The 20,947-nt window shown below is 39.5% G+C and overlaps 1 protein-coding gene across 5 annotated transcripts in view; it reads right to left on the reverse strand.

Moving 5' to 3' along the window:
* CENPU (centromere protein U) overlaps positions 1–20,947 on the reverse strand; it is a 43,414-nt gene that overhangs the window by 19,847 nt on the left and 2,620 nt on the right. For all 5 annotated transcript variants that reach the window (XR_498339.3, XM_008000402.3, XM_008000401.3 and 2 more), the window contains exons 2-7: positions 20,363–20,411; positions 18,360–18,477; positions 14,378–14,483; positions 6,325–6,385; positions 5,586–5,822; positions 2,129–2,198 (exon numbers count right to left, since the gene is read on the reverse strand). Coding sequence is in view for 4 of the 5 variants with exons in the window: in XM_008000402.3 (XP_007998593.1) it covers positions 2,129–2,198; positions 5,586–5,822; positions 6,325–6,385; positions 14,378–14,483; positions 18,360–18,477; positions 20,363–20,411 (641 nt within the window). In the remaining variant the exon portion in view is untranslated. The remainder of the gene's footprint in view (positions 1–2,128; positions 2,199–5,585; positions 5,823–6,324; positions 6,386–14,377; positions 14,484–18,359; positions 18,478–20,362; positions 20,412–20,947) is intronic.

Below are 20,947 nucleotides of genomic sequence, written 5' to 3' on the forward strand. Positions count from 1 at the left end.
CATGACCACCCGAGCTCCACCTTCTGTCAGAGTAGTGGTGGCATTAGACTCTCATGGGAGCGCGAACCTCATTGTGAACTGCACATGCGGGGGATCTAGGTTGTGAGCTCCTTTTGGGACTCTAACGCCGATGATCTGAGGTGGAACAGTTTTATCCCAAAACCATCTCCAATCCTCGTCCACGCAAAAATTGTCTGCCATGAAACCAGTCCCTGGTGCCAAACAGTTTGGGGACTGCTATATTAGACCTGCCTGTAAAACTATATAGAATTGAGGAGTTTTTGTTAGTTTAATAGAAAAATTTAAAACTAGTGTTTGAATTTGATATAGGATTATTTGTTTTCTTCTTCAAAATCCAGTTTCATTAGCCTTGCATTTTTCTAGATATTTATGTGTTACAATATGGGGGAGAAGAGGATATCCCCTTTTCCTCTATTTTAGTGGGTTGGGTGGATTCACTTTTAAATTTTTGTTTTTAATTGACACATAGTAATTGTACATATTTATAGGTACAGTGTGATGTGTCAATACATATATGTATTGTCTAAAAAATCAAATAAGGGCATTCAGCATATCCATCACCTCATACATTTATCATTTGTTTGTGGTAAGAAGACTAAAAATCCTCTCTTCTAGCTGTTTTGAAATGTGTAACACTGTTAACCATAGTCACCCTACCGTGCAAGAGAACACCTGAACTTAGACCTATCTAATTGTAACTTTGTACCCGCTGACCAGCCTCTCCCTCTCCCCGCTCCCCACTAGCCTCCCCTATCTATTTTAAATTTATTCACATGAAGTTGTTCATTATATTCTTAGTAACATTTAAACTGTGCATTTAAACATTTAAACTTCTGGTAGGAGTATAAAATTATGTTATACAACCACTTTGGGAATGCAGTTTGCAAAGTTTGGCAGTTTCTTGTAAAATTAAACATATGCCTATCCTATGACTCAGCAACTTCACTCCTTTTTATTTACCCAAGAGAAATGAAAACATATGTTCACAAAGAAATGTGTGTAAAAATGTTCACTGGCTGGTTGCAGTGGCTCACACCTGTAATCCCAGCACTTTAGGAGGCCAAGGCAGGTGGATCATGAGGTCAGGAGATTAAGACCATCCTGGCCAACATGGTGAAACCCTATCTCTACTAAAATACAAAAAATTAGCCGGGCGTGGTGGTGTGGGCCTGTAGTCTCAGCTACTCAGGAGACTGAGGCAGGAGATTCGCTTGAACCTGGGAGGCGGAAGTTGCAGTGAGCTGAGATCAAGCCACTACACTCCAGCCTGGCAACAGAGCAAGACTCAGTCTCAACAAGAACAACAAAAAAAAGTTCACAGCAGCTTTATTCAAATAGCCAAAACCTGAAAACAACTCAGCTGTCCATCAGTAAGAGATTGGATCAACTGTGGTGTAATCACACAGTGGAATAAGCTCAGTAATAAAAATGATACCAAACAACATAGATGGATTGCAGAAAAACTATGCTGAGTGAAAGAAGCCTTACACAAAAGAGTACACACTATGAGATTCCATCTACACAAAATCCCAGAACAGACAAAACTAATCCATGGCAGAAAAAACGTCCCTGAAGCCACTGCCTCCGGAGATATGGGGTGGGGACTGACATGAAAGAGGCATGGGGGAACTTTCTGGAGTAAAGACTTCACATGTTGACAGCGGCTTGAGTTACACATTGTACTGCATGTACATTTTACATTCAAAGAAAAAACTGTAAACACACTGAACTCCAGTTAATCATGTACATACTTAAGTATTCCAGAGGAAGTACTGATGTCTACATTATTTTAAAATGCCTTAAAAACTGGATTAATGGATTAATACTTTACTACCTATCTAATAAAGTAAATAATAAAATGTTAACTGTAAAATCTAAGTAGTGGGTATATGAATATATAAATTTTTTTTCCACCTTAGTTGTATGCTGAAAATTTTCATGACAAAATGTTAGAAAAAAATGTTACTTTAAAGTCACATATTCCTAATTTTTAAAAGTGGCAATTTTATGTACTTACAATTTACAACTATAACAAATTAAGAATAGGGTCTTATTTCTCTCATGAAATTCCTGAACGAGTGACAAAATATAAAACATCATTCTCTACCTGAGCCTACGGCTTTACTTCTTGATTTCTTCTCTTTGCCATGAGACATCTTCCCTTTTTTCTGAGTTTTCTACAAAAAAAAAAAAAAAAAAAAAGCATTAAGGTTTTAAGAAGTTTTCTTTCTCTTAAAACATAAGGATTAAGACTGTTACCAAACTGTCATTCAATATTTTAGCTGGGCATAGTGGCTCATGCCTGTAATCCTAGCACTTTGGGAGGCTGAGGCAGGCAGATCACTTGAGGTCAGGAGTTCCAGACCAGCCTGGCCAACATGGTAAAACCCCACCTCTACTAAAAATACAAAAATTGCCAGGGTGTGGTGGCGCACGCCTGTAGTCCCAGCTACTGGGGAGGCTGAGGCAGAAGAACTGCTTGAACCTGGGGGGAGTCAGAGGTTGCAGTGAGCTGAGATTGCACCACTGCACTCCAGCCTGGGTGACAGAGCGAGACTCCATCTCAAGAAGAAAAAAAACTTTAGCTACAATTCTCATTTAGTTGTAAAACAGATTAGTTATATAAATTATCTACATTAATATAAGGAAGCATTGCAAACAAAACCATCACAAAATAAGAGCAAATAAAACTTTCAGTTGACTTACAACAATTGTTGCCTTGATGGAAAAGTTGAACTTTTATTACTTAAGATAATAACATGTGGAATCAGCTCAAATTTCTGTTCCAGCTACGGTGAAGTAACAGCTTCCAAACTAGCTCTCTTGCCATAAACAACCATAAAATGGGGGAAAAGGGGTGGCAACTGTATTCAGGCATTGAACAATAGGCAATACAAGACTGAGTTCCAGGAGAAAGGGGAAACTTGGAAGGTGAACCCTATGACTACCACCCCCACTCCATGCACACAGAGTTTCTAAATGGGGTATAGTGAGCTGAAGTCTAAGCAGGGCATGACAATCCTACCCAGCTGAGAGGCACTTGGAATAAGCTGCTCAGGAGAGCACAGGTGCCTGTGGGGCGGGGGTCCTAAGAGGCCTTGTCTAAGTACTGCCCACGTGCCGGGTGAGACCACATAAAGCCTACCAGAAAATGCTATCATGAGGATAACAACATAGTTGATAATGAAGGACAAGCAGCATTAGGGGCACAGGACAAGGTAAATGTACGTGGGAAAGAGACAACTCACGGCTCATCAGAAACCATGGAGACCAGAAGACAACAGAATGGTATAAAGAGCTGGGGAATAAGTCTGTCAACTCAGAATTCCACAGCCAGTGAAATATCCTTCAAAAACAGAGTTGAAATAAAAACACTTCCAGATAAACAAAATCTGAGAGATTTTGTCACCAGCAGACCTGCCATGAAAGAAATGCTAGAAGATATTCTATAGGCTGATGGAAAAAGATAACAAATGGAAACTAGTATCTATAGGCAGGCAATCAGTGAACTGGAGAGAGGAACTGGTAGAAGACTACAGAGCTGCTGCTTCTCATATTTTTTTTTAAAAAAACAACTCTTTCAAGCAGAAATGAATACTGTAAGGTTAGATTTGTAACACAGAAGTAAAACATGACAAAACAGCACAGAGGATGGGGATGGATAAATAGAATTATACATAATATTGTTATGTAATTACATTTATGTAGTGGGAGGTAGTTAATTGTCAAGTAGAATGTATGAAGTGATAACACACTGATTCTAAATAGACTTTGCTAATTTAAGGATGTACATTTTTAACCCAGGAGCAACCACTGAAAAAAATTTAAAAAGGTATAGCTAAGAAGTCAATAGAGAAAATAAAATAGAATACAAAAACAACGTTCAACTAATCCAAAATGAGTTCTAAGAGAGACAGAAAACAGGAGCAAATGGAAAACAGAGTATGGTAGATGTGAACCTCACCATATTTAAAATTACATCAAAAGTCAATGGACTTTTAGCAGAAGTTAAAAAAATACCTCCTCTAAGGAACTGATAGATCAAGCAGACCATCCCCCATCACCAAAAACAAGAGTAAGGAGACAAAATCTCTGAACTACACTTGACCTCAGCTGACATTTACAGAACACAACTGCAAATTCAAGTGCACATGGGATGTTCACCAAGAAAGACCAACAACAGAGATCATAGTTTGCTTCAATTTGTGTAAAGACAGGAAATAAAAATAAGAATATATATTCATACTTGTTTACATGTACAAAAGGAAATTTGAAGGATATATAAGAAAGTATAAGGTCACCTGTGTGTATGTTTAGCAGGTGGAAAGGTGAAGAAGACAGGGTAGCAGGGACAACTTACTATACTTCAAAAAGTTTTCAAACATGAGCATAAATTATTTATTCAATTAAGCCCAAATGAATTAATCACATATTAAGAACTTGCCAAAAGATATTATATGTCAAGAATTTTAGAACCAATAAGATCCAGAATTCTTTGTTTTTTGAGACTGAGTCTCACTCTATTGCCCAGTACAGTGGCACAGTCTCAGGTCACTCCAACCTCCGCCTCCTGGGTTCAAGTTGATTCTCCTGCTACAACCTTCTGAGTAGCTGGGATTACAGGCATGCACCACCACACCCGGCTAATTTTTGTATTTTTAGTAGAGAAGGGGTTTTGCCATGTTGGCTAGGCTGGTCTCGAACTCCTGACCTCAGGTGATCCGCATGCCTTGGCCTCCCAAAGTGGTAGGATTACAGGCATGAGCCACCGCGCCTGGCCTAAGACCCAGAATTCTTATCAGCAGTTTTTTTCTAAGGAAATGATCTAAGGAATGCACGAATATTTAGCTAAAACAAAATTCATCTTATAATTATAAAGCACTTATAATTTTTTAAATAGCAATTCTTCATTAGTAAGAGATTAACTATGGCATGTCATGAATGGAATGTTATGCATTGTTGAATACTTAATAACAAGTATATGATCTCAGGGTAATTAAAGCTCACTGAAAGGACTGAACAGCATGGACCAAAAAACGTGGTTATTTTGGGTTATGGAATTATAGGTGATTTTATCTTCTTTTCCATACCTTCTAGTTTTTCTTTGTTTTGTTTTTTTTAAGATGGAGTCTTGCTCTGTCACCTAGGCTGGAGTGCAATGGTGCAATCTCAGCTTACTGCAACCTCCGCCTCCTGGACTCAAGCGATTCTCCTGCCTCAGCCTCCTGAGTAGCTAGGATTACAGGCATGCGCCACTGCATCCAGCTAATTTTTGTACTTTTAGTAGAGACGGGGTTTCACCATGTTGCCCAGGCTGGTCTTGAACTCCTGACCTCAGGTGATCCCCCTGCCTCGGTCTCCCAAAGTGCTGGGATTACAGGCGTGAGCCACCACGCCCGGCCATACCATCTAGATTTTCTAAAACAAACATTTTTATTACATTAAGGAAAATATAAAATTTGTCTTTGAAAACATATGAAGGAAAGAGAAAATGCTTCATTTTCTTCCCCCAAATTTTTCAATAAACCTTTTTTGCTGTCCTTGGGGATGGCTGACATTCTTACCGATTGACTTTCTATTGCCAAGTTCTCTTTTTCAACAGAGGGCTGGGCACTAAGGGGTCCTGTCTTTTTAGAAGTGACCGACTCAGCTGGTTTCTCTGAAAGTTCTGAAGATGCTGTAGTTGGAATAACCTCATGACACTGTGTATTTGTTTTCTCTGCTGATTTAACTTTTCTTCTTGTATCACTTCCTTCAGTGCTTTCAGAGTCATCACTAATGGGCTTGAGCTTTCTTCCTGGCTGTGTAAAAGAAAAAACAGCAGTACTTATTTAGAAAATAGAAATGCTTATAATTCTTACTGTAATAGTAGAAAACCATATATACAGTCCACATTACTCACTTCTAAACTTCAAAACTGAACATAATAGGAAGACAGCAACATAATTAATGGATAGGACAGGAAACCTAAATCAAAGGTTACAATAAACACTCCCAACAATTCCCTCTGCCTTTTAAAATCACGACCTAACCACAGTACAAGAATGCTATGAAAATTGACAAAGTACATAGAGATGTGAGACCTCTTTAATGAAAAACACTTCAGATACAAAAATATTTTGCTTTTTACTATAAAAGTATATTCTAAAAATAGAACTTTATGAAAAATGTTGCTATGGAATATTTTCTCTATTTGCATCCAATCTAAAGAGGAAATGAAATATTTTACAGAACATTTTCTCTATTTGAATCCAATCAAACTACACTACAAATTAAAATAGAAGAGCAAATACTCCTACATACCTTTTTTGCACTAATTTTTACAGATTCAATCGCACTTGCTTCATTTCCAGAAGTGTCTGAACTGTAAAAAGTACAAGTCATCAATATCTTGTACACATTCCATTTATATTCGCATGTCTTCTCTAACTTGCTCATCCAACCCGAAAACAGACTCAATTTAATGAGGAAATATCCTACTTGTCACATACAAGCCTGCCATGTTCCCAGGTTTACTGCTGCCTCCCACATCTTCCCATACCCAGGCCACATGAGTTCATCCCAGGCAAGCAAGTAACCTGTTCCATTACTGCAGCACCTGTGGTGATGTCTGAGAACTGCACTTTTCTCCAAGTTACCAGTCCCAGGCATATGGGCCATCATTTGTACTAAAAGCTAATCCACTAGGCCCGTCCTTAGGTGATAGAAAAGGGAACACCTTTTATCCTTTAAAAAGGAAAAAAATAGTCCTAACTTCTGATGGGATATGAAAATTCATCTTTTCATTCTGTTCAATACAACAAATTTATTTAACACCAACCTCAAAATACAAAGTACAGTGAATAAAATTACTTCAAAATTGAGAGGTTTTCCTTCGAAGGGTTCACTGTCTAGTAGGAAGGCCAAAGATAGTGCAGAGTGATGACCTGGCAAGCACCTGACAGAGAAGATGATGTGGAGACATGGCTTGGGTATTAGGAAAGGCATCACAGTTATGACACTTGGCGGTGACTGGTAAAAAAAACTTTTTTCAGGAAAACAAGTGTGGAGAAGGACATTTAAAGCAGATGGAAAAGTTAATGTAAAAGCATGGTGGTGTAAAACAGCCTGGCACATTCAAGAAACGTGCAACAGAGCATGGATAAAATGTATTTTCTAAGAGAAGATAACAAACGCTCGGGAAAAGCCAAAGGCTATGACTGAAGGGCTGCAGGGTACCCACATGGGCATGCTGCATGGATCTCCTATGGTCAGCGCCAGCCTCCAGCTGCGGCGTCTTCTAGATCTACTGCAGCACCTTCTGGATCCACTGCAGCATCTGGGCAGAGGCTATAGCTGTGGGTAGTCTCTAGCCAACAAGCAAGCACAGCGAGGGTCTGGGGCCTCGACGTTTCTGCCTGATACAGGCCAGGCCTCCTTTTAACAGCCCTCACTCCTCCAGAGCTCTGCAGTGGCTTGTTCAGAACTGTAGGCACTGCAGTGCAATTTGAGGCCATCTCTGCCCCATACTGCTTCTTCCAACTTTACCCTTCACAGATATCACTAATAAACCCCTTCCATTCCTAACTGCCTCAGTGTCTACTCACCCAAGGATCCAAAGTGGCATGGGGGCCCTCTATGCCATGCATACAGACAAAGGAGAGCCCTAACAGGAGGTGGACGTAGGAGTAAGACGAGACTGGGGTTTCAAAAGATCACTCTGGAAGGTGTATGGGAAGGTAGGCCAGAGGGAGCTGGCAGGAGAGATAAGGACACCAGACAGGAAACTACCGCAGGAATGCTGGTAAGAGTGAAGTCCCCAAACCATGGCAGCCACAGGGAGGTGGCAGGGGTGTGGAAAGGAAAAACGGATTCTCAAGGCAGTCACAGGCCAGAAAAATAGGACTGGCCAGACAGAACATACCAGGACTGATTCCCAGATTGCGGATTGGAGAGGACTGGGTGAATGGCAAGACTATTAACCTAGAGAATACCAAAGGAGTTCACTGACACTAGATGAGAAGGAAAAGGAGCTCAGTTTTGCCTTTGTTGAGTGAGGTGCCTATGGGCATCTAGAGAAATATGGCCAACGTGCAAGACATCTTGGAACTCAGGAGAGGGTCTGGACAAGAGACAAACTTGAGAAATGGTGGCACACAGGTAGTTAAAACCATGAGCGTGAACTGGGGTTGGATGGAGAAGAGAGGGCCAGAGAAGAGAGGGCTGAGAACAGAATCACCTACACATAAAGAAAAAAAAAAAACAGGAGAGGAAACAGCCAGGAGCAAGATGGCTGAACAGAGGGCTCCACTGATTGTCCCCGCAGGAACACCAAGTTTAACAACTATCTACACAAAGGGAGCACCTTCACAGGAAACAAAAGTCAGCTGAGTACTCACAGTGCCTGTTCTTGACTTCCTATCGCTGAAAGAGGCACTGAAGAGGGTAGGAAAGAGTCTACAATCGCTGACGCTACCCCTTCCCCATCTCCGACAGTGGCTGCATGGCACAGAGAATCTGTGCTCTTAGGGGGAGAGCGCAGTGATTTTGCAGCTTTGCTTTGAAATCAGCGCTGTCCTTTAACAGTGGAAAGCAGAACCATGCTGAACTAAACTGATGCCCACACACAGAGGGAGCATTTGGACTAGTCCTGGTGTGAGGGGAATCGCCCATCTTAGCAGTGGGAGGTAGAGCTCTGACAAGCCTTGCCACTGTGGGCTAAAGTGCTCTGCGGCCCCACGTGAGCCTGAGGGGCAGTCTAGGCCACAAGGATGGCAATTCCTAGTGCTGAGCTGGGCTTGAAGCCAGTGGACTGTGGGGGCATGAGACCTACTGAGACACCAACCAGTGTGGCTAAGGGTGTGCTGGCATCACCCCTCTCCCAGGCCCAGGCAGCACAGCCCATGGCTCCAAAAGAGACCTCTTTCTTCTGCGAAAGGAGAGGAGAGAGAAGAGTGGAGAGGACTTTGTTTTCCATCTTGGATACCAGCTCAGCCACAGTAGCACAGGGCACCAGTCAGGGTCATGAGATCCCCTAATGCAGATCACAACACCTAAGTCCTTTCAAATATCTGGAAAGCCTTCCCAAAAAGGATGGATCCAAACAAGCCCAGACTCCAATGACTACAATAAATACCCGACTCTTCAATGTCCAGACACTGATAAACATCCATAAGCATCAAGACCATCCAGTAAAACATGACCTCATCAAATGAACTAAATAAGGCACCAGGGACCAATACTGGGGAAACAGCAGATATGTGACCTTCTAGACAGAGAATTCAAAATAGCTGTTTTGAGGAAACTCAAAGAAATTCAAGATAACACAGAGAAGGAATTCAGAATTCTATCAGATCACTTTAACAAAGAATTGAAATAATTTTTAAAAATCAAGCAGAAATTCAGTAGTTGAAAAATGTAGCTGACATACTAAAGAATACATCAGAGTCTCTTAATAGCAGAATCTATCAAGCAGAAGAAAGAATTAGTGAGCTTGAAGAAAGGCTATTTGAAAATACAGAGGAAAAAAAAGAAAAAAGAAAAAACAGTCTTGAAGCATGCCTACAGGGTCTAGAAAAAGCTTCAAAAGGGCAAATCAAAGAGTTACTGGCCTTAAAGAAAGGTAGAGAAAGGCGGGTAGAAAGTTTATTCAAAAAGGTAGTAACAGAGAACTTCCTAAACCAAGAGAAAGGTATCAATATCCAAGTACAAGAAGGTTATACAACCAACACCAAGCAGCTTTAACCCAAAGAAGACTACCTCAAGGCATTTAATAATAAAACACCCAAAGGTCAAAGATAAAGAATCTAAAAGCAGCAAGAGAAAAGAAACAAGTAACTTACAATGGAGCTCTGATATGTCTGGCAGCAGACTTTTCAGTGGACACCTTACAGGCCAGGAGAGACTGGCCTGATATATTTAAAGTGTTGAAGGAAAAAAACTTTTACCCTATAAGAATATATCTGGTGAAAATATCCTTCAAACATGAAAAAGAAATAAAGACTTTCCCAAACAAAAGCTGAGAAATTTTATCAACTCCAGACCTGTCCCAAAAGAAATGCTAAAGGGAGTAATTCAAGCAGAAAGAAAAAGACATTAATGAGCAGTATAAATCACCTGAAGGTATAAAACTCACTGGTAATATTAAGTACACGGAAAAAGATAACACTGTAGCTGATGTGTGTAAACTACTCTCATTGTAAGTAGAAAGACTAAAAGATGAACCCATCAAAAATAACAACTTTTCAAAACATAAACAGTACAATAAAAGTAAAAACAAAAAGTTAAAAAGTGGGGGAGCAAAGTGAAAGTGTAGAGTTTTTATTAGTTTTTTTTTTGCTTGTTTATGAAAGCAGGGTTAAGTTGTTAACGGCATAAAATAATGGGTTATATGGCAGTACCTGCTAGCCTCATGGTAACCTCAAATAAAAAATACAACAAATACATAAAAAGACCAAGAAATCACACTGCCAGAGAAAATCACCTTTACTAAAAGCAAGATAGAAGGAAGAAAAGAAGAGAGGGCCACAAAACAATTAGAAAACAAATAATAAAATGGCATGAGTAAGTCCCTGCTTAGCAATAGTAACACTGAATGTAAATGGACTAAACTCTCCAATCAAAAGACACAGAGTGGCTGGGATGGGGGTGGGGGGAAGACCCAATGATTTGTTGCCTACAAGAAACACATTTCATCTATAAAGATACACACAGACTGAAAATAAAGGTATGGAAAAAGATATTCCATGCCAATGGAAACCAAAAAAAGGGCAGAATAGCTATACTTATTTCAGATAAACCAGATTTTGAGACAGAAACTGTAAGAAGAGACAAAGAAGATCACTATGTAATGACAAAAGGGGTCAAATTCAGCAAGAGGATACAACAATTTTAAATATACATGCACCCAACATTGGAACACCCAGATAGATGAAGCTAGTATTATTAGAGCTAAAGGGAGAGACAGACCCCAATACATTAGCTGGAGACTTCAACACCCCACTTTCAGCACCGGAGAGATCTTCCAGACAGAAGATCAATAAAGAAACAGCAGACTTAATCTGCACTGTAGACCATATGGACCTAACAGATATTTACAGAACATTTCATCCAACAGCTACAGAAGACACATTCTTTTCCTCAGCACATGGATCGTTCTAGAACATTTCATCCAGCAGCTACAGAAGACACATTCTTTTCCTCAGCACATGGATCGTTCTAGAACATTTCATCCAGCAGCTACAGAAGACACATTCTTTTCCTCAGCACATGGATCGTTCTAGAACATTTCATCCAGCAGCTACAGAAGACACATTCTTTTCCTCAGCACATGGATCGTTCTAGAACATTTCATCCAGCAGCTACAGAAGACACATTCTTTTCCTCAGCACATGGATCATTCTAGAACATTTCATCCAGCAGCTACAGAAGACACATTCTTTCCTCAGCACATGGATCATTCTCAAGTACAGACCGTGTGATAGGTCACAAAACAAGTCTGAAAACATTTTTTAAAAACTGAAATATCAAGTATCTTCTCTGTGGAATAAAACTAGAAATCAATAACAAGAGGAATTTTGGAAGTTATACAAACACACAGAGAAAAAATGTTAATGAAGGACCAGTGGGTCAATTAAGAGATTAAGAAGGAAGCTGAACAATTTCTTGAGACAAATGATAATGGAAACACAACATACCAAAACCTATGGGATACCACAAAAGCAGTACTAAGAGGGAAGTTTACAGCTATAAGTGCCTACATCAAAAAAGAAAATCTTTAAATGAATAACCTAATGATGCATCTTAAAGAACTAGAAAAGCAAGAACAAACCAAATCAAAAACTAATAAAGATCAGCTTTTATAAATAAATGTACAAATTTACCTCAACCCAATAAAGATTGTAACTTTGCTTTTAACTTAACAAGTAGCTCTTAAAAGTCATTTAAAAAAATGAGAAAATAATGAGAAAAGCTGCATTTATACCTCACAAGAATAGAGAAGATCAAGGATTTTAATACAAATCATACAAGTTCTAAAAGAAAACATGAAGGGAGACATCTTCCTAACTATGACTCAAAATCCCTAAACGCTAAGAGTGATAAATATATCACCATATCTAAATAAAACTAAACATTTTCTATGTTGGGGAAAAAAAAAACACCACCATTAGGTGTGTTGTCAAAAGACAGATGAACCAGTTAAAAAAAAAAAACAAAAAAAACCAAAAAACTGTAACATAGGGCTCATCTCACTAATGTTTAAATGAAGTCATGAAGAAAATGACCAACATCAACTATAGTAAAAAGGATATAAACAGTTTGCAGAAAGACAAATTCAAAAGCTTTTAAATGATTGCTGTTCCATCATTCCTAAGAAGAATACAAATTAGAACTAGGCTGGGATAGCATTTTTGACCTATCACATTGGCAAAAATCCAAGTTTGATCTCACTTTGGTGGCAACGTGGCAATAACTATAAAAATGACAAATACATTTCATTTGACTCAGAATTTCACTTTTATGACTATATCCTATAGATACACAAGCACAAGTGTGAAATGGCACTCCCAGTGCCACTGGGAGTGAGAGCACAGACTGGAAACAGCCTGACTGCCCATTCATACAGGACTGGATAATCACACTAAGGAACACTCATGCTGTGGAAAGGGTAGAACAATGAGAAAGCTCCATGTGTATTGACATGTAAAGATCTCTAAGAGGTAGTAAGTGAAAAAAGCTAGGTAGCAACCTATGCTGCCTTTTGTACACAAAAAAAAGGGTTAAAATGTGTTTCATATTTACTTTTATATGCACCAAGAAATTCTGGAAGGACATATGAGAAATAATAAGGGAGAGGGAAGAAGGGGGTTCTAGGAGCTAGATGGATAGTAGACATGATATGAAGACTTACTATACACCTTTTTATATTTTTAAACCATGTGAATGTTTACTCAAAGTATTCCTCTTTAAAAATTACATTCACCACTATTTAGAGTGCATGTTTTCCAAATGTATGACTTCTACTGATTTTCAGTAACATATAAAACTGGAGTCAGCCAGGAGCGGTGGTTAACGCCTGTAATCCCAGCACTTTGGGAGGCCAAGGCGGGCAGATCATGAGGTCAGGAGATCAAGACCATCCTGGCCAACATGGTGAAACCCCATCTCTACTAGAAAATACAAAAATTAGCTGGGCATGGTGGCATGTGCCTATAGTCCAAACTACTCGAGAGGCTGAGGCAGAAGAATTGCTTGAACCGAGGAGGTGGAGGTTGCAATGAGCCGAGACAGCGCCACTGCACTCCAGCATGGTGACAGAGTGAGTCTCCAAAATAACCAAGTACTATAAAACTTCCCTAGTATAGACAATCTCAAAATGACTTCTCAGATTTCTGCCCAACTGGCATATTTGTTTTAAAACGGCAGTTTTGGCCGGGCGCGGTGGCTCACGTCTGTAATCCCAGCACTTTGGGAGGCCAAGGTGGGCGGATCATGAGGTCAGGAGATCGAGACCAGCCTGGGTAACACGGTGAAACCAGTCTCTACTAAAAATACAAAAAAAATTAGCTGGACGTGGTGGTGGGCGCCTGTAGTCCCAGCCACTCGGGAGGCTGAGGCAGGAGAATGGCGTAAACCCGGGAGGCGGAGCTTGCAGTGAGCCCAGATCACGCCACTGCACTCCAGCGTGGGAGTCAGAGCAAGATTCCATCTCAAAAAAAAAAATAAATAAACAAACACTGCACTTTTGATACTTGCTAAATACATTAACTAGAACTGACCTATTACCCAATAGAAGTCCATAAGTCAAAGAGCTGCTCTAGATAACAACTTAAAATAAGTACTACAGTTATCGAAGAGTTCTGCATTATATAACTTGCTCCCAAGTTTTCTCTATGAAATCATTTTTATAGAGATTTTCCTGACCTATACGTTCACATAAATCTGAAAGACTCAAACCAATGTGCCTCAGGGACAATGCATCTGAAACAGGCTTTGTATTGCTTTGTAATTATCACCTACCATATACAAGGAAACATCTCATTTGTGATCATTAGAGTTTGTAAATGAAAGAGACCTCCCAAAAATCACCTAAAATTTTATGCTCATAAAATCTCTCCCTCTTTTCTTATTTGACTCAGAGCTAAACTATCTTCCTAGGCATGATTTCTAGGATAATCAGGTGTGAATTCTGTCAGTTATCACAGCTATTATAATTATCATAATTGTCAATTATTAATAAAGTTTTTATGCCTCAGTTCTCTTGAGAAAAAGCATAACAAGTTGGCTCAAAGTATCTTAAAACGCTTTCTTTTTATTAGCTTCTATCTCAGAAATCCCACTAACCATGAATAAACAATTGCTTGAAATATACCAGTACCTTATTTTTGCTTCTTTTCCTGGAGGAGTTGAAGGGATAGATAGTCCACAAAGTTTGGAGAATTCTTCTTCATCAGCATATATAGCTGTGCTATGTAAAGGAGGATCTTTCAAAAGACAAAAAAGAAGAAAACTTTAAAAGTCTGGCTATTTGGGCAATACTGAAGTTTATTCCCTTACAATGGAGTACAAAACAATCTTTGTTCAACTAACAAAATCAAAATCAATTAAACAGGCCACTTCCCAAATGTTTTTAATCTCACACATCAACAATAAAAATTTTAAACCCTATCACCAACACATGAATATTTATGAATAATAAACCTTTATTACCGCACTTACGTGGAATTATTTTTGGTGTTTGAAACAGGGCCTCACGCTGTTGCCCAGGCTGGAATGCAGTAGTGCGATCTCAGCTCACTGCAGCCTGGGGCACCTAAGCTCAAGTGATCCTCCTGCCTCAGCCTCCTGAATAGCTGGGACTACAGGCACATGCCACCATGCCCAGGTAATTTTTAAATTATTTGTAGAGACAGGGTCGCACTATGTTGCCCAGGTTGGGGAAATTTTAATGAGATAAAAATATAAATCGGAAATCTAACATTTTCTTTCCTCATCCCTGTCAGGTGTCATACACTCTGCATTAGAGACCACTGCATTAAACTATAAACTCTACAGGCCTAGAGAGGTCACCTCACAAAGTGCCCTGCATACAGTGGTCATACAGTATTTTTGAATAAAAAGCCCTTTGGGGAGATTCCAGGCCTCCCTTACTTCCTCTCTGCTTTACTCTGGGATGCCAGAGCCTTTAGATAGCATATAAAGGTACCTTGAATGAGGAAGAAGATAGAAGGAGAGCAAATGGACTTGGTGGAAAGGCATAGAAAAGAGATGCTAAGAGGAGAAAGATGCTCCTAGCGGGTGCTCAGGAAAGAGGAGTAACAGGAGAGATCCAGGACTTATCGCAGGGGTAGAGAGCTTGGAGAAGAAGAGGTGGCCAGTGGTGACAGAACTAAACTGCTGTAAGGGGGCCTGGTAAGAGCCAAGCAACCATTTCTTCATGCTCCAAGTTTAGCACGACAGTGCAAACTTCAACATTTTTTCAACTAAACAGCTGCTTAAATAATGAACATATCAACTGCACAATTTTTAAGTTAGTAGTATACTTTGTATTGCCCTCAACAAGGCAAAGGGATTTATTTACTCCATTGCATTTATTTACTCCATTGCTGTGAATAACAAAGGGGGGAAAAGAAATAGAACAATCCCAAATGTCCACAGATAACCACTCATATAAACTGGATTCTCACAACTTCACAATAAAAAGACAAATAATCCAATTTAAAAACGGGCAAAGGGTGAACAGAAACTTCTTCAAAGAATATGCAAATGGCCAATAATCATGTATAAGAGGGTCAAAGGGGGAAAAAAATCAAATGGTCAGCCATAAGCACACTGAAAAGGTGCTGAACACCATTAGTAATTAGGGAAATATGAATCAAAACCATAATGAGATAGTACTTCACACCCTAAGCTTAGGTTAGCTATTATTTAAAAAACAAAAACACACACCCAGAAAATAACAAGTGTAGGCAAGGATGTGGAGAAACTGAAATCCTTGGGCACTGCTGGTGGGAATACAGGCACTGAGGAAATGGTGACTCCTGAAAATATAAAATATATATGATCCAGCAATCCCATTTCTGGGTAAACGCCCAAAAGAGGGGAAAGCAGGGACTCAAATAGCTATTGATACACTCAAGTTAGTATTAATAGCAGCATTATTCACAGTCAAAAAGCAGAAGTAACCCAAAGGTCCATTAACAGATGAATAGATAAATAAAATGTGGTACATACAGACTGTTCTTCAACTTAAAAAGGAAATTCTGGCTGGGCGCGGTGGCTCACGCCTGTAATCCCAGCAATTTGGGAGGCTGAGGTCAGGAGTTCAACACCAGCCTGGCCAATATGGCAAAGCCCCATCTCTACTAAAAAATACAAAAATTAGCCAGGCGTGGTGTGGAAGGGAGGGGAGTGCCTGGAATCCCAGCCACTCGGGACGCTGAGGCAGGGAGAATTGCTTGAACCCAGGAGGTGGAGGTTGCAGTGAGCCAAGATCGCGCCACTGCAGTTCAGCCTAGGTAAGAGAGCAAGTCTTTGCCTCCACAAAAAAAAAAAAAAAAAAAAAAATTCTCACTCAGGCTACAACACAGATAAACCTCAAAGACATTATGCTAAATGAAATAAGCCAGTTACCAAAGAACCAACTATTGTATGCTTCCTTTTATATCAGATTCCTAGAAAGCAGAATGATGGTTGCCAGGAGTTGGGGGAGGGGAGAATGGGAAGCTGTTTAATAGATACAGCGTTTCAGGTAGGAAAGATGAAAAAGTTCTGGAGACGGATGGTGATGATGGTTGCACAACAATGTGAATGTATTTATCTGCTACAGAGTTAATACACTCAAAAAAGGTTAAAATGGTAAACTATATTTTACCACCCATACCCCCACCAATACACTCACACCCACAATGAGGTGCGGGGATGGCTAGAATAAAAAACTCGGTAAGTTTCAGTGAAGCTGTGCAGAAACGACAACTCTCATACACTGCCATGGAATTATAAAGTCATGTAGCTGCTTTGTAAAACAGTTCCTTAAAAAGTTAAAAATAGAATTACCGTAGGACTCAGCAATTGTGCTCCCACTATATGCCCAAGAGAAGTGAAAAAAGCCCACACAAAAACTCATACACAAATGTTCACAGCAGCATTATTCATAGTGGCCAAAAAACAGAAACCACCTAAATGTAACTGATAAATGGATAACAAGTTGTGGTATATTCAAACAATGGAGTATTGCTGAGCCATAAAAACATGTAGGAATGAAGCAGATACACACTACAACATGGATAAACCCTGAAAACACAAACTAAGTAAAAGAAGCCAGTCACAAAGGACCAGAGTCTAGGATTCCACTGATATGTACAGAAATGGCAAATCTGCAGAGACAGAAAGGAGATTCATGGCTGCCAGGGGCCTGAAGGGGGAAGAGGGAGTGACCACTCATGGGTACAGGGTTCTCTACAGGATGATAACAATTTTCTGGAACTAGATAATGCAGACAGTTGGACAACCTTGTGAACAAACTAAAAACCAATGATGTGTACATTTTAAAAGGGTGAATTTTATGGTATGTGAATTCATTTCCATTTTTTAAATTATGGGGTTTTAGGTTCAGATCTTTTAGATTTAGATTTTACACAAATAGGACATTTTTATCAAGTCATAATAAAAGACATTATTCTGGTGAATATATTTCACCTTATAAAATGCACAATATTTTCTTTTATTAACAAAAAATTAAACCAAAGCCTTCAAAATTCTCTTAAAACTTATTCCAGCAAAAATGCCTGACTACTATAGTTCTAGATGTGGGGGCACATGGCATTTTCTCTGTCATTTCTGGCCTCTGGAGTGCCCATTGACACAAGCAGCCCACCCTGACAACTCACACACACCTGGCCAGCCAGGTACTGACCTTTTACCTCATACTCCAAAGGAACTCAGGTGAAGCTCTCCCACTGGCTCTCCCAAAGCATCCCCTGCCTCCATGAGTTTAGGACAAAGGAAAATTACCCATACTCTTCTCCTCCCTAAATTAATGGCTCTATCAAATGGTAGAATGAAGTGAGAAATGTATTCTATGTTCCTCTTGTTACAGAGTACTATAGTAAGTGTCCTCATGTGACTGGATTGTTAATGAATACCACTAGAAGAGTGCCACCACTTTGATAATGTTCTTAGTTTCAATGTACCTAGACGTGAGAAAAATTAATTCAAATTATCAAGTACTCCCCAGAGAACATTATATTTACATGCAGGCAACTAATTTTTATATTTGAAGATATTTCTATTTTTTATTATATCTGGCCTAAATGTTGTTGCTTTAGAGTTATGTTAGGATAAAGATTTAAAGTACTAACCAAAGGTCTCATCAGGTTCTTCATCTTTCTCATTTTCACCCAGCCTGCCAATGCTTGAGACATCAGAATTATCAGGAAAGTCAAACACGTCAATAGGCTTGCACTTTTGACCAGCTTTCTAAAAGTGAATGAAGTTGAAGTTATTGAGTTGGCTCTCACAAAGAACAATAGGCTGATTTATGCAGCAAGAATATTCTTGTAATCACTGCTGCCTAAGGAAGCAATCCTTAAGCATGGGGTGATGGATTCACTACCTACCCCGATTGGGTCATTATACAACATAGACATGTATGGCAAGATCAAATCATACCCCACAAATGTGTACAATTACAATGTTTCAGGTAAAATAAAAAGAAGCAAGCTAACACTTTTTGGGGACACAGACTCTTTTGATAACCTAAGGCAAGGATTGGCAAACTTCTTCTATAAAGGACCAGAAAGTAAATTATTTTAGGCTTTGCAGGCCGTAAGGTTTCTCTTTTGACTACTAACTCAACCACTGTCATGTGAATGACGACAGTAACCACACAGAAAAGAATGAGCATGGCTGTGTTCCAATACAATTTGACTTTTGAACACTGCAATTTGAATTTAATATCATGTTCACATGTTATGACATAGTCTTTTCATTTTATTTCAACCATTAAAAAATGTAAAAACCATTCTTAGCTTGCAGGGATATACAAAAACAGGTGGCAGGCTAGATTTGGCCCATGGACCAGTTTGCCTACACCTCTGACCTAGGGAAAGTGATGGGTCCTATCTCCGGAAATATGCCCATATACCCAAAAGTTCATAAACAGTTTTAAGGGTACACATGGGTTAAAAACTCCTGACTAAAGGACACCAGGGTTTACAGTTCAATATACTGATATGCCCATGAAGTCTGCTACCCCAAATCTAATGAAACATGAAAACACATATAAAATGAGAAAAACTTTCATGGTAGTTGCGGAAAATGTGGAAGGGTAGTATTAACAGATACGAAAATAAGAAAATTCTGGCAGGTATAAAGGAGGTAAAATAAAATTGGCAAACCATATACAAACTTGACCATTCAGATGCCCCCAGTAAAAGAATCATTCCTGGAGTGCTTGTGGGTGGAATGCAAAGAGAGCTGGCAGGTCTTCCAGCCCTCCCAAGGCATAGGGGGCCTCCACATGTAAGGCACTGTCTTGCAGAGGGAAGGACAGGAAAGCTGAATCCATTCCAGGCACTCTGGGCTTCCAGCTAAAGCTGGAGCTTAGATAAATCCCTCCGATGCACACTGGACTTTGGCTACTAATGGCAGGGGCAAGGCAGGACAGCTGAGAGAAACCCACCCAAAGAACCCGCAAAGTAATGCTGGGGTGGGAGCAGAGCGCTGAGCAAAATCCTACAGGGTGATCCCAGGGTTTCCCAGAGGGGAAGAGAGCTATCCTCTTCAGGCTGGGGTTAAGGACTATGCAGGACAAAGAAAGCCCAGGGCAGAACAAGCAGAAGTAACTCCTTCCAGGGTGCCTGGCAGTGTCATACACTGTTAATGCGAGATTACAATGCCAATCACACAAGCCACTGGAAAAAATATTGGAATTAGCAATCAAGAACGTTAAAGAAATGTACACACTTTTCACATACATTTATTCTAGGACTCTATTCTAAAGAAAAGTAAACCTGTAATGTGAACTAAGTGGAGTATCATGAAATCATAAACAATTCTTGAAAAGTACAACGAGAAATGGCTTTAAGTGAAAAAAGTTGACAGCATTGTACAATTTTTACATAAAGCCAATTATCTAAACGAAAATAAAACCAACCTAGGCTCAGAAATAAAGGAAATTCTAAAACATTAACAGAAGTCATTTTATCCACTATACTGGAAAAAGTGTGAGGAAAATGAACATACTTTTTCACTACAAGAAACATTGAACTTGCCAAGTGAAGTCTACACAACTGAGGTACTCAAAAAATGTTATTTTGTGCTGTTAATTTTGAGAAAACTACAACACAAAAAGATAACTTACATCTTTCACGGAATGTGTTCTTTCTAAAGTGTTCTTCGAACGTCTTGCACTATTAAACAGCAAAAAAAAAAAAAAAAAAAAAAAACCACAAGAGTTAGGAAATAGTTAAAATAACTGAGGAAACACCATAGTTATGATCCTTTCCACACATTTTTACCAAAAAAAAAAAAAAGAACCCATATTCCACAAATTTATTTTTTATAGGTCAAATCCTATCACCAATGTTATAAAATAACATACCTCTCCCCCTCAGGGACATGGAAAAGTTGGAATCTTGCTGTTAACTTTTTCCCTGAGGCCTTAATCAATCAGCAGTGATTGACTTTCTCTGCAGAGCTGAACAAAGGGAAGGTAGGCTAATGCTAAGTCCCGACACCTGCTCCATCCTGTGCCTGGCTCTCGTATGTCCTTTTCTCATTTAATTCTAACAGTCCTATAAGGTAGAAGTGAATCCCATGTTACAGATGTATGCTTGCCCACAGCAACACGGAGCCAGGAGGGTGACAAGCCTGCATTAAAATTTACATCAGTTCAAATCCAGGGCCTGCCCTCGACCTCCCTTCACACTCTCTCAGTTGGGCCATA

Source organism: Chlorocebus sabaeus, chromosome 7, assembly GCF_047675955.1.
Source record: "Chlorocebus sabaeus isolate Y175 chromosome 7, mChlSab1.0.hap1, whole genome shotgun sequence".
NCBI lineage: Eukaryota > Metazoa > Chordata > Mammalia > Primates > Cercopithecidae > Chlorocebus > Chlorocebus sabaeus.